The sequence below is a fragment of the Prionailurus viverrinus genome, chromosome D3 (genome assembly GCF_022837055.1).
Source record: "Prionailurus viverrinus isolate Anna chromosome D3, UM_Priviv_1.0, whole genome shotgun sequence".
NCBI classification, from domain to species: Eukaryota; Metazoa; Chordata; class Mammalia; order Carnivora; family Felidae; genus Prionailurus; species Prionailurus viverrinus.
The window spans coordinates 18955777-18972942 of record NC_062572.1 but is presented as its reverse complement, the minus strand read 5'-3'; the positions used below and the strand labels follow the sequence as shown (position 1 = coordinate 18972942).

General features: G+C 50.1%; 1 protein-coding gene across 2 annotated transcripts; it reads right to left on the bottom strand.

The window, feature by feature from the left end:
• Positions 1 to 319: 319 nt before the first annotated feature.
• Positions 320 to 15780, bottom strand: TCHP (trichoplein keratin filament binding). 2 transcript variants are annotated; one of them, XM_047827982.1, is made up of 13 exons: positions 15651 to 15780; positions 13647 to 13840; positions 12228 to 12438; positions 11580 to 11636; positions 9815 to 9883; positions 8972 to 9145; positions 7724 to 7836; positions 7511 to 7577; positions 6415 to 6587; positions 5477 to 5558; positions 3447 to 3632; positions 2725 to 2868; positions 320 to 1587 (listed from the first exon to the last, which is right to left on the bottom strand). In XM_047827982.1, the coding sequence occupies exons 2-13, from the start codon at positions 13838 to 13840 to the stop codon at positions 1555 to 1557; spliced, it is 1503 nt and encodes a 500-aa protein (XP_047683938.1). In that variant the 5' UTR covers positions 15651 to 15780; the 3' UTR covers positions 320 to 1554. The 2 variants fall into 2 exon arrangements, 1 of the variants encoding a protein (XP_047683938.1); XR_007145828.1 differs by lacking the exons at positions 320 to 1587; positions 2725 to 2868; positions 7511 to 7577 and having other exon boundaries at positions 3566 to 3632; positions 5477 to 6587; positions 7650 to 7836.
• Positions 15781 to 17166: the final 1386 nt, after the last annotated feature.

The following is a 17166-nucleotide window of genomic DNA, read 5'->3' as shown; positions in this document are numbered from 1 at the left end:
ATTCAAAGAAATAAAAAATATTCAGTAAATATTTATGTTCTTATCTCCCATCTGTCCACATCTACTCTGTACTGGAGCTCAGACAGTATAGGATTCCTAATAATTCCCTGTGGTTTACTTAAAAGAGGATCCAGTGGAAATTGGATGGGAGACAACACCACTTTCACAAGAAAAATGAGTAGAACCTAGAAAATGTGAGCAGTCATAGAAAATATGGAAAGCTGTAGGAGAGATGGATTAAATCAGTAAAAATCTATCATTCCATACAACCCACTTTGCGATAATTAATACAAGCAACAGTAACAAAGTCTGGAAGCCATGCTGTCAGACCAAAACTTTATTTCACGATAAACGAACATCTGAAATGGAGGAAGCAAATATGAGCAAGCATAACGAAAGTGGTGCTCAGGGGGTCCTATCCAAAGAAATTCAAGACAAGAAAACGAAAAACAGATTAAGGATGCAGTTTGCTGCTCCGTTTGTTTTTATAGCACAATGGATGTGAAAGGCAATGCAGCCTTTACACTCAGGATTTTTAAAAAATAAACTCTGGTTTTTAACAACCTGGCACACAGCCCTATCTATAATTAGCTATAATTTACTGAAATGTGGAACCTTAAACAGTATAATGAAAACTGAAACCTCAGAGGAAGAATATGAAAAAAAAATACAAATAAAAATAGGGTTATTGCTGCAAGAAACTTGTAGCTATTTGTAGAGATTAATCTAGAACTGTGTCACATTGTTAGAACAGTGGGAGGAGAAAGTTCTGGCCGATCTGGTTGAGTGTGATCTAGTCTTCAGGCCCCGTGCCCCTTCCTCTGGGCACATAAATCCTACAAGGCTGCCTGTAGCTGAGACCTTCTTCCAAGACACAAGAGGTCCAAAGTGTCGTGCCAAAACATTAGCCAACCAGGTGGCCTTTTGAGGCCCCCTTTTGGGGCTTAGTAACTAACATACGTGTTGGGATCACCACACAGAGTGCTCCATGGAAATTCCACCACGTTTCCTAAAGGAGGAAAGACCTATTTCTCGACACCCTTCCGGAAAGCATCCGTGGAGCACATCAGACTGTCTCAGAGTACACAGCTTTTCTTCTTCCAGAAAATAAGACATGATCCTTTTGGGGCCACTAAATTAATAAACTGTGAAAGAAACTGAACTGACACTTAGGAGTCTGTTATCGACAGAATAGTGAAATTTAAGTGGCAAGTTTAAAAACTGAGAAACTTTCCTCATTTCTCCAGCTGGAGTCTTTACTGGAGGTTGACAATTATCGGTCTCTCATGGGACTGTGTGGCAGCACTCTCAGCATGTGACTGTAAGAGCCCCTTTCTTGGATCTGAAAGGCAGGAAAAGGCCTCCTGCTGGGTGCTGCATGTCTATAGAACGCTGGCTGGTGAGGCCCTTGCTCTGTTTGACTGTGGACCCCAACAGGCTCAGTGAACTGTTACACAGCGACCCGAACACTCGAACCGAACACCGTACAGCTGTCTGGTGCCTGAATATCAAAGGCCTCAGGGACCTCACTCTGTGCTTCCAACACCAACAAAGTCAGTTCCAAGCAATTCTGGGATGTCCGTAGGGCTGAGAAAAGAAAGAAAACAGAAGCTTGATTAGATCAGCAGTCTCTGGAGCATTGGGAATTGATCCTAACCGAAATAAGAGCTGAAAGCCTGGCATAGTTGGCTGTTTTCATTTACAACTGAGAAAGCTTGGACCCTAAACCACAAATGAGGTACTTTATTACCTTTTTTGTAACATTTCTACATGTGCTCCGTGAAAACCTGATCCTGAGGCACTCAATGATCCCTGGTCAAGTGAGCTTACAATTAGGGTGAGGCAACAGGAAACCATATATCCTGTCCTAGGACACAGCCCACAGCTCCTAGCGTTGATGTAGAATCTGACTTTACATGTCTATTATGGGACTGTGTGTCGCTGAGACCTTCCCAAGACATGAAAGGTCCAAAGTGTCGTGCCAAAATGTTAGCCTGCACCTCAAGAGCCCCAGCCGATGAGGACAAAGCAGTTCTGCGGCAGGTGAAGCACCTGCTCTGTCTCGTGGGCGGGCTTCCCAGAGTCACCTGAAAACAAAGGAGCCAGCCTCTTCGTCTCGCAGCACTTTGGAGCGCCAGGGTGGCCGAGCGGCCCTGGTAAAGGAGGGGCAGGCGCAACATGCCCACCGGGCCCTCCCCCAGCTCCCAGGGGCTTCATTAGTTACCAGCTCTCTGGGAGTAGGGGGACAACCCTCGCTTCTCTGTGCGTCGTGCACAGGGGCCTCTCACGTACTTCCAAGGACAGGGAAGGATGGAAGAGGACAAGGGGATCAGGGAGGGGAGGGGCAACCAGAGGTGCTGAGAGGAAGGGAAACCAGGCCCCTGCTCTCCCGGGCACTACTGTCTGGACAGCTGCCTCTTCACCTCTCCCCTGCCGTGCCAGAGCTCTTAGATGGCTCCTGGTCCCAAACAGGGCCAAATGACATGCACCTCAGCAGTCAGGGCCCAGAGTAAAGTCTCCTCAAGGGCTGTCTGAGGCCAAAACAAGGGCTAAGATACATGTCGAGGCTCCCGACTGGTCGAGAAGGAAGAAACACAAGAGAAGAGGAACGAGGGAGGAATCTGAGCTGGCTGGGAAGCGGAGCTTAGGACGGGGCTACAAACAGGCCTGGGACAGCAGGGGCCAGGCTGGGCGCCAGCAGCCTGTGCCCTTCAGACTCCTTACCTTGGGCCAGGAGCTCTGCTTGGCCATCGTCTTCACCTCCTGCTGCAGTAAGGCGTCAGTGAACTGCTCTGCCTGCCTGGCCTCCTCTTCTTCCTCTTCCTCCTGCTGGTCCTCTTCCCATGCCCGCAGCTGGCGCTCTGCAACCTGGCCACCAAGAACAAAGTCAGCCGGGACCGAGCTCCCGGGGCAGAGCCCTGCTTCAGGTCACGAGGGAAAGCCTGTGGATCTGCCCCAGTCAGAGAATCCAAGCTAAGGCACAGTGATGGCAAGTGCAAGAGGGAAGGGCACTGATGAGACTGGAAAGGTTGCACGCATGGTAATGTGCAGCTTGTGAAAAGCTCCGGGTGTGGCCACGTGCTTGGAAGATTCTGTGTTCTCTACCAGGTTCCAAACTGAACAGAGAACGGTGGCCCAGCGAGCCACATGCCTGTGGAGGCAGACAGGAGAGGGATGACAGGTAGGCACAGCAGCCTCGCTCCCACACACATGGAGGACCTGGAGTGGCACCGGAACGAATCAGGAGGGTCGGGGTTTCAGCTGGAAATGAAATGGGTGCACTGAGTTCACAAATGTGGGCCTCTCGGACAAGGTCTTAGTGCCTGGATGTGGAAATACATCAAGGGTCCCCACATCCGGTGCCATAACGGTGCAGAGGCCACAGCAAGTGGCCTGCCGCTCACATTCCCCTGCTGAGGCTTCCTCCCCCACCAGGCTCAGCCCACCTGGGCCTCCAGCTCCTGTTTCCTGGCCGATTTCAGTTCTTTGCTCTCCTCTTTCTCACGACGAGCTGACTCTCTGACCTCCTCAAGATTTCGAATAAGTTGCTCCCGGTGTCTCAGGGATTCCTCTTGTGCCCGTCGGTTTTGTTCAAGCTTTGCTTGTATTTGTTGTTGTCTCCCGGTCAGAACCTACCCTCAGCAGGAAGGCAAAGGGCAGATTTCAGTTCGACTTAGCAGTTCCCTATTCCACAAGCTGTGGACAGGCTACAGTTGCCTGAGCCTCATCCTCAGCCTCAGGCCCAAATACCCCACGTGAAGGCAAGTCAGATCACAGCATTGGCCCATGCAACGTCAGCCCGGCTTCCCAACCGTCCCCACCACACAGAAAATGCACACAGACCACGCGTTAGGGAGAGACAGCTGGGCACTGACAAGATCCAAGGAGGCGGATGGAGCTCCCTCCCCAGGCACAGAAACAGCAACAAGCTTGTGAGCCTCACTCCCTCTCGGTAGGTTCCAGAAAAAGAAAGAAACCACAAGCCACACAGATGACCAGAAGTAATCTGGGTCATCCCCTCAACCTTCGGGATCTAAATACTTGCAGAAACCTTGCTGGGCTTGAGACCTGGCCACAGCACAGGATCACATCCAGAGCAGTCAGGACTCAAGAATCAAGAACAGTGGGAAGCCACTTGCCGTACCCAACAGTTATGCTCCCGGGACAGGATACGTGAAGTGGCCACAACTAGGAGGAATTTTGTTTTTCATTTTCAAATTTGTATTTAAATTCTAGTTAACATATAGTGTAATATTGGTTTCAGGAGTAGAATTTAGTGATTCATCAATTACATATCACACCCAGTGCTCAACACAAGAGGAGAAACGTTTTTAATAGGGAAAATCAAAGGTGTTGCAGAGTACCGGTATTCACAGAAGGGAGAGAGCCCCACTGGGACCGGACTTCCCACAGATTCCAAAATGACATGCACCAAATATTTCCATTTTTAAGCCACTTTAATTTTCAATACATGGATAATGAAAGATTTTTTCTAAAAGATTTCTTTAAAAAAATTTTTTTTTTTTTTTTTTTTTAACTAAGTAATCTCCACACCCAATGCAGGCTCAAACTCATGACCCTGGGATCAAAAGCCACGTGTCCTACCAAATGAGCCACCCAGGTGCCCCTCATTCCTTTTAAATTGGGGTACGTCTTAACGCATTACTTAAATACTGACGAGTTGTGTTCTTTCAAGAGTCCACTTCTGGTTATGCACCCCAAAGAAAAAAATCCTAAATAGGATTTTTTTTAGGAAATTTCCATTTCCTAAAAATGGAAAGCCTTATGAACCAAGATGTTCACTGCAATGTTTCTTGTAACACCTCAGGAATAAATCAGAATAAAAATCAGAATAAAAAGAACACCCACAAGAGGGGAATAGGAAAAAAACCCCACAGTACACCAACGTGATATATTAAGTGTGATATCATCAAAATATCTACAAAGGAGATGGAATAGTGCATTAGAATGCTGGAACTCAACAGATAGTATAATAAGGAATATGCAGAAAGACATGTTTGCATGTTTCCACACAGAGTGGAAGGACACAGAGTAACAGCGACTATGCAAATAATGGGGACCTGGGTGACTTTGTTCTTACTTCCTGTACTCCTGAATTTTCTTCTAAAAAGCTGATACTACTTTCACAATGACATTAGAAGTCTATTTAACAGGAGCGTCTGGGTGGCTCAGATGGTTAAGCGCCCAACTTCGGCTCAGGTCATGATCTCGTGGTTTGTGAGTTCCAGCTCCACATCAAGCTCTGTGCTGATAGCTGGGAGCCTGGAAGCTGCTTTGGATTCTGTGTCTCCCTCTCTCTCTGCCCTTCCCCTGCTCATGCTCTGTCTCTCTCTCTCTCTCTCAAGAACATAAAAAAAAAAAAAAATTTTTTTAAATAAGTCTATTTAAAATAAGCAGAGAGGCCTGTGTTCCAGAACATTTGGCAGGGTCAGTACGCGCTCGCAGCCAGGATTACCTCGCTCATCAGTCTGTCTCGTGCGCTCCTCTCTCGGGCCCACTCCGCCTCTCTCTTTTCCCACATTTCCTTGGCCTCTTCCCTGGGAACACAGAGTGGATGACAGCAGGCTCCTTGCCACCACCGATGGCAGACGAGAACTAAAGACGTGACAGGGCTCCAGCGCATCAGGTACACACGTTCCATAGGGCCAACCTTCAAACCCACTTCTGCGCGCAAACTCTTCACAGTTTACAACTCTGGACTAGCTCATGGAGAGTACTCCTACAGGAAGTACTTTAAGTTGCCTGGCTTATGCTCCCACCTCCTTACAAAACACAATTGTGATGGCTTGCACCCAGGCCATTTAGACACCATGGCAAATGAAGCCACCAGGACCCTGGAGAGGCAGAGGAGCCCTGCTGTGCCTGAGCTCTGTCACTTTGCTCCTGGGGTCACTGCTAGCTCGCCCTGTGGCCTGAGGCAAGTCAGTGACCTCCTCAAGTGACCTGAGTACCTACCCTGTGGATGGATATCAGGATTAAATAAGAGGAGGATGGTAAAGCGCTCTGCACGGTGTCTGACCCACAAGAAGTGCCCAATAAATGTGACATGTTATTCAATTTTTTCAATCTACTAGATTTTTAGGATCCAGACCCATTTAAAAAAGACCTAAGAAGCATTCAGCATCTCCATAATTTGTAACAATTTCCTTTCAAATTTCTAAGATCTTAAATGAACAGATCCTTACTCTAAACCCTAGTGATTTCCACCTTAAATAACAAGGGAAACACCCCTGCAAGCCGGGTCTGCTAGCAAACATGTGCTCCTCCCCATGGGCAGATTAACAAGGACGGATGCTTCAGGGACAACAGGAGACCCTGGTGGTGGCCTGCGGAGACATAAGGGACCAGAGCAGAGGCTGGGAGGGTCCAGCCCAGGCAGGCATCGCCTCTCACCTCAACAGCAGCTGCAGCTCTGCCTCCCGCTCCCTCTCCAGCTGCAGCTGCTCCTCGATGGCCTGCTTCATCCACGCCGCGTCGGCCACGGCCTGCTCCCGCCTGGCCAGGTGCTCCCGCTGGTTCTCGTCCTCCTTCTCCAGGAGCGCTTGCAGGATGCGCTTGTCCGCCTCCTAGAGGGTGGAGGAGGAAGCGCGGTGGGCGCCCCTCTGCAGCCACAGCACCCCCCCCACACACACACCGCAGCTCCCACAGCGTCCCCTTTCTGCACTCAGCACTGACAGCAGATGTTCCTGATGCTTCCAAAGCTTCCCTACATAGAGATGGGAAGAATCAGGGTATAACCACTTAGGAGTGGTTTAAAATAACGCAGGAGAGGCCCCTTTGCCACCACGCACCTGTCCCTGCCCTCGGACATGCCTGGTAGCACAGCTTTTGAGAACACGGCTGGACAACAGTTTCACTTCTAAGAATATGGACTAGAGACCCAAAGGCACAAAACCAAATGCACAAAATGCTCACTGCAGAGGTCCCGTAGAGGAAAAACAAAAATGACCCAAATACGCATCGGTAGGGAACTGGCTGTAGTGGACATGTCCACAGTGAGATGCAGTAAAGAACAAGGGACTTGGGAGGTCCTGGGATGGAAAAATGTACTCAGGAACAGCAGTGGCGCTGCCACCCCTGGACCACCCTGACGGTAGCGGGCAGGGATAGAGGTAGGCGGGTTCTCTTATTCACTATCCCTGTCCCCGTGTCACTAGAGAGCCCATCGACATACCTGACAGGAACACTGAGCAGCCAGTAAAAAGAACAAGCTCATTCCAAGGATTTTAGGTTTACTGTTAGGTGACTGTGCTGAGGAATGCCACCTCAGGTTTTAAAGAACCCCACCACTGCCCTCTGTGTGTGCTGGGTAAATGTATCTAGAATATACAACAAAGCAGACCCCCCTGGGGAGGGGTGGGGGTCACAAGCTCATCAAGGGGAAATCTCCCCTAGTGTGATATTCTTGCAAGAACGCACTCATTCTGAGCGATGGAAAGCATTTTCTTCCAAAAAGGGTGAAAGAAATGCCAGGCTGACTCAGACTTACCAGTTCCTCTTGGATCTGCTGTGCACGCCTATTGAGTTGCACATTATACTGATGTCTCAAAAAACGTCTAGAAAGGAGCAAAATACGGTCTGCCTTCAGTGTCTTATGAACGATTAGCGGGGGCCAGATAGCTACTTACTACAGATCTTTCTGGTTTGGGACAGCAATGCAAGTCTGAGAAAGCACGAGGCTTGCCCGTCTGGGCGCACACACCCCAGCTCCGCCTTCTGCCGGAAGGCTGCCATCTGCTCCCTCTCTTCCTCCAGCCTCTCCAGCTCCCACCGCTGCTTCAGCAGATTCTCCTGCTCCTTCTTCAGTTTGGTGGCCTGTGGTGACAACAGCGCACCCAGTTAAGGTCATCAGAAACGGAGCTTCCTTCACTCTTCATGTGCATTTTTGGCAGATGCCAGGCAACAGGGCTGGCCCGGCCACCTGGTGATCAGAACTCCCTCTTACCTCTGGGCTCTGAGCCCTTTTGGCCCAGCACACTCACTTCCTGCAAGAGCCTTTCCCAGGCCTGTGGACAAGGATCAGATCCATGCTCCATGCTCCTGCAGGACCCTGTACTTGTTCACACCTTCCTATAACTTAATTCCCTTCCACACCTGGCACGGTTCCTGCCATGAAGGCCAGGACCATGGGTCTTGCTCACAGCTGTATCTCTAGCACCCAGCTCAGTGCTCAGCATCTAGCAGATAGTGGGCATTAAGAATCTGGTTCTGGAATCATTTGGGCCTAAGGAAGGACGGGCTTTCCCTCAGCCAGATGGGAAAATCTAGCCCAGGTATCTAGCTCAGAGAGACTGCACAGTATTCTCAGAACAGCCTCCGAAACCAAAGACCTCATGGTTTATGCCTTGAGATCCAAAACATGCTAGCTGGGGAGAGCTGTAGCTGCATGCCAGAACGTCAGACTAAGTCAAGTCTACTTAGTGCACTGGATAATCCAAGTTCCTTTTTTTTTTTTTAATTTTGAGAGAGAGCACATGTGGGTTGGGTATAGGGTCAGAAGGGCAGAGAGAGAGAGAGAGAGAGAGAGAGAGAGAGAGAATGAATGAATGAATGAATCCCAATCCGGCTCCATGCTCAGCATGCAGCCTGACGTGGGGCTTGATCCCACAACCCTGGGATCATGACCTGAGCCGAAATCAAGAGTTGGACACTCAACCAATGGAGCCATCCAGGTGCCCCAGGAAAATCCAAGTTCTAAGAAGGCTCTCACACAGAGCCTAAAACATACGTAAGAGAACAGCTATTAGCTCCATATTGTGAACATTCTAGGATCTGGACGCACAACCTAGGGGGATGGAAAAACCACGGCGAGGAGTATGTGTCCAAAGGGAAAACCCAGCACTGTTGCATTTCTTAGAACCACCCCTCCCCAATATGGTCTTTTTGGTGCCGCTTCCTAAATGCCTGCTTTATAACGGCAAGCGGCTGCAGGAGGAGGCCATGCCCTCACCTCCAACTCCTTCAGCTTCAGCTCCTCCACCTGCTGGAGCAGCGCCTCAGCCTGGAGTTTGCCCTCCAACCGCCTCTTCTCCTCTTCTGCTTTCATCCGCTCCAGTGCTTCCCTTCGGGCCCTTTCATATTCATTTTCATACCGTTTGTTCTCTTCCTCTTGGGTGGCTTCTTGCTACATGGGGTCAGATGAACACAGGAGGTCAGAATCTGTCACATAGCCAGCAAAGACCCAGCTCCCCGCCGCTGTTCCTCATTCCAACGTGTCTACAACAGAGGAGGTCATGCCACTTTTCAGCTGTGTGACCCTGGGTGAGGGTGCGTCTTCCCCGGCTCTGTTCTCACAGTGGGAACCATGGAGTGATCCTTCCCTCAGAGGTGATGCTGGGGAAGTACTCAGCACGGTGCCCGGCACAGAGGAGGGGCTCAACAATGTCAGGATTCCTTCCCTTCCAAAAGTCTCCCCAATGAACCCAGAGGCAAAGCTGTGGGTTCACGGAGGTGTGAACTTTTGTCCCCAGAGTTGCTGCTGTCAGCCCGGGTTGAGAGTTTATGAGCGTGCGACATCAAAAGAGACTGCCAGCAGCAAAAGCAACCTTTAAGATGTACCTTCCACCTGCCAGTGGCTGGCCACTGGTGTTATTCTGCCCTGAGGATGATCGGAAAGGATTCTCGTACATGTAGGAGCAACAGACGTCTGCTTTTAACATGTTAAAGTTAACTGAGATAAAGTCTGTTCCTGGACTGAACTCATTAACATGCAGAACAAGAAAACCTGAGAGACCTGGAGTCACAGCACTTGCACCATGCCATGTAGGACTATTTCCAGAGTCATATACCACACCTGTTTTTTTTCTTCTTTCTGCATTTTCCAAGAGTTTATCACGTGCTCCTTGTGAAGGGCTGATTCAATCTGAGGGTGAGAAGGCAGAGAATGTTCATTTCCTCACTGGTTCATCCGACAGATGGACGCTGCAGAGCACAGTGCTACGCCCTGGCAGGTGACCAGAAGTTCCCTAGGCAAGGACTCAGAGGGGCCCAGGTATCTTACAAGGGAGCACAAGATGACCCCAACATATACATTTGGAACGCAACTCAGTTATTAAACCAAAGGACCAGGCAGTTTGAAACAGATCTGAGGAGTTGTAACAAAGGAACACAAACTTTTCTCCCAGTACCCTGGGGGTTGTGCGGGGGCAGGTCAGCAGACACTGGAATGGAAATACGATCTCAGAGGCCACCCCTGGTTGGTCTGAAGCATGCCAGAGCCCAGAACAGCAGGAGCTGGGTGAGGCCCAGACTCAGCCTTTTGCCTGGCTCCTCGAAACATCCTCTGCGAAGCGGTGGCTGTATAAACATGTACTCCCCACAGCAACAGATGTAACACATTTGGGGTTATTAAGAAGAGATATGGGTTTAGCGAATCTGTTGGATCAGAAAATGAACTGGAACTCTATCCAAAAGCTTTTGTTTGGGAAATTGTTTATAAAAATTTTTAATCTCTTTCTCAACTTACAAATGGAAACATCCGCAACCAACTTGAGTGTTCTAAATAAACATTTCTGAGTAAAAGACTTTGGAGCACCCACCTAAACGCTCAAATGGCCAGGGAAAGGAGACCTCCCATGGCTTAGTGCTAACTGCACAAGGCTCAAAAGCACCAAATTGTTCTACTACTTAGTGACTGGCAATTTTCTAAATATAATTACAAATAAATTAATGCCACCAAACATATACGCAAAATTTAAGTTAAAATACATCAATGAAATCATCACGGATCATCTTCCTCTAGGCCCGTCTCCACAGAACGATGCCACCCAAGCCAGACCGCCCCCCACCTGCCCCAGGATCTTGCATATTTGTCCTCCTTTCTCCTGCCACCCTGTTCTGGTCTCCGCCGTCACTGCCCTGGTCTCACCACCCCCTGCTCACCTCAACACTGCTGCCAAAGCTACTGCTCCCTGAAATGCGGCCAGGGTGCTGCCACAGCCCTGCTTAAAATCATCCAGGTGCTCCCCAGCACTTCCAGGAGAAGGCCACACAGGGCGGGCTGGGGTCCAGGCCCACGTGCCTCACCAGCCTCAACTCTTGCAGCCCCTGCTCGCCATATGACATCACAAACTCTCAGCCACTCGTCACTCCCTGGATGCACTCTGCTCTCGTGACTCCGGCCTGTTCCTCGGTCAGCTGCCTCAATCTAGAATGTCCTTTCCTCACCTTTACACCATCAAGTTAACACCCAAGTCCTTCCAGACTCCTCCATCCCCGCAACTCCTCTGAGATGCCGCTCTGACCCACAACTGAGCTGGGGGCACTGCCCCAAATGCCCATCCTCCTGGGCCTTCCCAGCCCACTGCAACCCACACTGGACCGCAAGTTCCTAAGAAGGGGGGACCCCAGCTAATCGCCACGTGCCCAGGTGCTGGACCATGTGGCAAATGTTCAATAAGTATTGGCTGAACACCCAAGAAACCAGATCTGCATGTGGCATCGTTCAGGTGGCCGGGGTGTTCTCTGTTCCACCCCAGCAAGAGATGCAAGTTCAAAAACAAGAGGAGAAACATGATTTTATCTACTTAGGCAAAGCAAAGGATCTCGCTGGTTTTCACCTCTCGAAGTTTGGGGTTGTTCTTCTTCCAGTGTTCATACAGAAGCTGTTCGGCAATCTGTCAAGGAAACACAAAGAGGGAAGCCTGATGTCACTTTTCAAATTCATTCACATTTTGGATAACCCACAGTGGCGGTCAGCTGAGGCAGAGAGCCCCTCGGCTGGCACGCTGTCACCGCCTGCCCTTCGGACCTACTGCCTGCCTTGCATCCCTGGCTCTGGGAGACACCAGAGTGGAACCAGACAGCTCTGACAAATGACTCCCACAGTGGTGATGGAAGGGCGCCAAGATCTGATGCTACAGATGGGTCCCAGATGTGACAATCTGCTTCAAAATATACAGCAGGCTTAAAAACACAGACTGGGGCTCACCATTCCCCACAGCTACTTGGAAGATCAAACAGACCAGTGCGCAGCCTGCTGGGGCCACAGGACTGATATAAAGACAAAGGACTCGGATGTAATGACCTGAGGTGACTTGTGCAAAACACACGTGGAGAACAACGTAGCACAAAGCACCTTGCCCTGCAGGCTCTGGAGTTTACCGTTGTCTCATCAGACCAGTGTGCCCAGGGACCCCGTGTGTGTGTCACTGACGGGCTGGGGACGCTCCTGCTCCGTAGGCTCCAGAAGGGCTAGGAGGAGTTACCAGTTTCCTTTGCTCTTCTCGGGCCGACTTGAGATCGCCATGCCGCTCTCGGAGTCTGCCTTCCCTCGAGTCCATGCTTAGCCTTAGCTCCTCCAGTTGTCTGGCCAGCAGGGCCTGCTCCTCCAGCAGCAGCTGCCTCAGTCTCTCCCGCCTGGCTTCCAGCTGCTTCCGCTTCTCCTCCTTCAGCTTCTCACGCTGATAGGCATGCATGCTGGGTGAGAAGGAGCCCTCCCCATGTCAGTCACACTACAGCCACACGTGGCACACTCTCTGCCGTGGGTAAGAGAGGCTGAGGTGGACATGACGCGGTGACACGGTAAAGTGTCTTCCGGCTAAAGTGAAGACAGCGGGTCACAGACCACCGTGCACGACAGAATCTTGCTTTTGCCATAAGAAAATGTACATTGGGGGCGCCTGGGTGGCTCAGTCGGTTGAGCGTCCAACTTTGGCTCAGGTCATGATCCCGTGGTTCGTGAGTTCGAGCCCTGCGCTGGGTCCTGTGCTGACAGCTCAGAGCCTGGAGCCTGCTTCGGATTCTGTGTCTCCCTCTCTCTCTGCCCCTCACCTGCTCATGCTCTGTCTCTCTGTCTCAAAAATAAATAAAACATTTCAAAAAAAAAAAAAAAGAAAGAAAGAAAATGTACAGCGGGGGCGCCCTGGCGGCTCAGTTGGCTGAGCGTCAGACTTCGGCTCAGGCCATGATCTCCCTCTCTCTCTCTGCCCCTCCCCTGCTTGCGCTCTCGCTCTCGCTCTCTCTCAAAAATAATAAACTACAAAAAAAAAAAAAAAGAAAGAAAGAAAAGAAAAAGAAAATGTACAGTGGTCTCACATATGCGTGTGGTAACAGTACTAGCTAGTATTGTTTGAGCAATTCCTATATACTAGGTATTATAGCTAGGGATAGCTTTCTATTAATCACACACCCAACAAAGTAGGTTCTGTTTTAGCCCCACTTCACTGATGAGGAAACTGAGGCTCATTCATATAGCAAGTGACAGTCAGGAATTCCATCTGGGTTTGTCTGACTCCAAAGCCCATGCTTTTAACTTTCATGTTTTTTACATGTATTTCTGCAAAAATGGACGTGTGTGCGAATATTTATACACACACAAATGGGAAAAGCATGGGAGGACAGGTGTATCAGACTGTTCACTGTGATTCTCTCTGGGGACATGGGGTTACAAGAAGACTTCCAGGTTCTACACATATTTCTTATTGTTTTCTCTTTTTCAATGCAAATGTATTATTCACTGATGATCTTTTTTTTCAATTTTCAGTTGGAAAACATCACCATGCATGCGATCTATGCAACTTCCTCAAGCAAACATGCTGATTAGCCATGGGGTTCTTAGTTCTTACAGCCACATCCCCTGAACAAGTGGTTTCCTGCCTCCATCCCATCAAGGTCACTGCAGTTACCTTCGCTGGTAGGACGTCTTGGAGCTCCACTCTGCCTGTTTGGAGCTACAGATATCAGACATCTTGAAGTAGCGGCTGTTCTGGTCCCACTGCTGCCGAAGCCGGGCCTCCTGCTCTCGGTGTCGCTGTCGGGCCATCTGCTGGTCCAGGAGCCTCCGGCTGCTCCATTGGGAAGGCAGCGTAGGGAGTGCCATCTGAGGAATGGTAGCAATGGTAGGAAAATGAGCCTCCTGCAGCCCCCTAATGAGTGGTCCTCATCCCTTGGCTGCCCCCTGGAATCACCCCACTCCAGACCAATGACATCAAAGAAGTCTTAGCTCAGGCTCCCAGGCATCAGCATTTTTAATTTTTTTTTTTTATTTTTTTTTCAACGTTTATTTATTTTTAAATTTTTTTTTTCAACGTTTATTTATTTTTGGGACAGAGAGAGACAGAGCATGAACGGGGGAGGGGCAGAGAGAGAGGGAGACACAGAATCAGAAACAGGCTCCAGGCTCTGAGCCATCAGCCCAGAGCCCGATGCGGGGCTCAAACTCACGGACCGCGAGATCGTGACCTGGCTGAAGTCGGACGCTTAACCGACTGCGCCACCCAGGCGCCCCTAATTTTTTTTTTTTAAAGTAATCTCTACACCCAACGTGGAACTCGAACTCACAACCCTACGATCAAGACTAGCATGCTCTTCCCCCTGAGCCAGCCAGGCACCCTAGGCATCAGCATTTTAAAAATCATGTGCCATCAAGTCTGCAAATCATCACTGTTTTTAAATTTTTTTAGAGAGAAAGAGTGTGAGCCGGGGAGAGGGTCAGAGAGAAAGAGAGAAAAAGTCTCAAGCAGACTCCATGCTCAGCACGGAGCCAGATACAGGCCTCCATCCCACCACTCTGGGATCATGACCTGACTGAAATCGTGAGTCACATGCTCAACAGACTGAGCCACCCAGGTGCTCCTGCAAAGCATCACTTTAAATAAGCCTGGACTCCACTCAGCTGTGAGCCAGACATCATCAAGGGCGCTACAAACGAAGACCGGGAACCAGTCCTAGCAATGCTGGACCAAACACTTGGGGCTTTCTATGCTCCCCACAAAGTAACAGGAATAATAATCTCAGGAACAAAAAATGTACCAAGCTCTTGACATATATGAATGATCTTTTTCACTGTTATAATCACTCCATTATTTGGCAGGTGAAGAAACTTAAGTTCGAAATGGTAAAGTGACTTGCCCAAGACCACAGAGCCAGGAAGGAGAGGCAATAAAAGAGGTGGGATCCTAATTCATATCAGTCTCAGGCCAGGGCCCAGTCAAGAGTCTGCCTGTTGGGACCAACAAGCCCTGGCTCTGGCAGCCCCCAGGGAGCGGCCTCGCCTGCCCTCATCTTACAGATGGAGAAACTGAGACCCAGGAAGAAATCGATTTGCCCGGGTCACGGAGCAAATGGGGCCATAACTGGAGACTTGAAAGCAGAGAGCAGTCTTACTCCGTACACGTTCCCTGACCCCAGAGCTGTCCTCCTGGGCAGGGTCTACACTGTGCCTGGTTACGACAGTGCTTACGGAACGTCTGTCTGGGTCCAGGCCAAGCCTCAAACTCAGTGCTCAGACCTGGGGGGAAATAATCTACGTCTATGGACCAAACGTGGCCCGCAGGTGCCCCTTGATAACCTGTCTTAAACCTGTGGCGCGCCTGACATGATTTTTTCCTTGCCCTGCAAGCCGCCCGCGGAAAAGCTTTCCGCCGGGAATCAAGAAACAAGACTCCGATCCCGCATCAGTCGCATCCTTCACGCAGCCTTCACATCCACGTACGCTTTGCAGAGCAAAGCGTCGGACCCAGAGTGCGCAGGGAACAGTGAGGACTCGACGGCCGGTCCCCCGGCGACCGCCGCGGTTCCCGCCAACACCGGGCCACGGCGGCCGGGCTCCGCGCGTTCGGGCCCCCACGCCGGCTCCGGCCCGTTCGGGCCCCCACGCCGGCTCCGGCCGAGCCCAATGCCCGACTCACGTTTCTCCGCGCCCCGGAGTTCTCGAAGACTGCCCCCGCCGAGCTCCCGCATGCCCCAACCAAGCCCGACAGGTCCCGCGGGCACGCTTCCGGGGCCGCCCAGCACCAACTCCGGCGGTTTCGCCGCTTGTTGCCGGGGCAACAGACCGATGACGGAGCGCCGCGAGGGCCAAGCCGCCTCCAACGCGATACCGGACGCTCAGACAAAAAGGAGGTTGTGATTTTTCTCTGGCGCCCTCTCGTGGGGGGAGGGAGATCAATCGCAAACGTCGCTGGTCCCGGAAACCAGCAAGGAGGAGGGTAAAGGCATCCAGTCACTACTACTCAAAATTCAGGGTGGTGGTTACCTGGAGTGTGTGTGTTGGGGGGGGGGGGGGGGGTGAGGGGAATGTAGGTGAGGGTGGAGGGAAGTCAGGGGGATACGACAGGGGAGGAGAATATAAATCAGTGGTTCTCAAACCTGGCTGCACACGAGAATCACCTGGGGAAGGCTTAAGTCTAGATGTTAAAGAAGTAAAAATAAATAAATACAGACCAAACTCCAGACGAGTCCCATCAGGTTCTCAGGGTGTCAGAGGTTGTCTTAGCTCCCCAGGGGCACTCAGTGTGCAACCAGCTCGGAGAACCGCTGGCCTAAATAGATACACGTTATTGGAAACGATTGTCTTTCGCTTGGTGGTGAGTTCCAGAGTGTTGGTTCTATTGGTGTTTTCTGACCCACATGTGTTACACGTATTGTTTTATGTGTGAAAAAGATAATTAAGGTGAACCTAGAGCATGCGACTCTTGATGTCAGGGTCATGAGTTCAAGACCCACGTTGGGCGTACTTAGTTTTACAAATTTTTATTTTTTAAATAAGTTTACCAAAAAAAAAAAATAATAATAATAAACTTCACTCATTCATCCTCTTTTCTTTCATTTTCCCATTCTTTGTATTTAATTCCCTTCATTGCTCCCTTCATTCTTGTTCATCTGTTTTTTCTGGTGCGGTGAAGTATCTTGAACACTTTGGCCTCTATTCCAACCTCCGCCAAGCTACTTGTGGGGTCTTGGGCATGTCACTTCATCTCTCTGTGAAATGAGAATATGAAGTAATTGAACAAAGATACCATTAGACCAGGACAGCCCTGATGCCTTTCTTGCTTAGGACGCAAACTGAAACCTAAGCCAGAATCAAGGCCCTAGAATCTGAGAAGATTAACGTTTATTCATCTTTGAGAAAGAGAGAGCTCGTGCGTACAAGTGGGGGAAGGGCAGAGATAGAACGGGAGACACAGAATCCCAAGCAGGCTCCAGGCTCTGAGCTGTCAACACAGAGCTCAACACAGGCCTCGAACCCACAGATAGTGAAACCATGACCTGAGCTGAAGTTGGACCCTTAAGTGACTGAGTCACCCAGGTGCCCCTAGAGTCTGAGAAAATTAAATGTAAGGACAACCAATCACAAACAGCCACCTAGCCTTTCCCAGATAAAACAACTACCTATGTGGCAGCCAATAAAATTATTTCCTTGCT

Excerpts from the sequence above, each read along its gene's own strand:
- TCHP (XM_047827982.1), bottom strand. The coding sequence starts at position 13,840 with ATGGCACTCCCTACGCTGCCTTCCCAATGGAGCAGCCGGAGGCTCCTG. Across the intron at positions 9,146-9,814 it reads AGAAAGAAGAAAAAAAACAG|CAAGAAGCCACCCAAGAGGA; the intron begins GTGTGGTATATG and ends GACCCCATGTAG. Across the intron at positions 1,588-2,724 it reads AGCAGAGCTCCTGGCCCAAG|CCCTACGGACATCCCAGAAT; the intron begins GTAAGGAGTCTG and ends TTCTTTTCTCAG.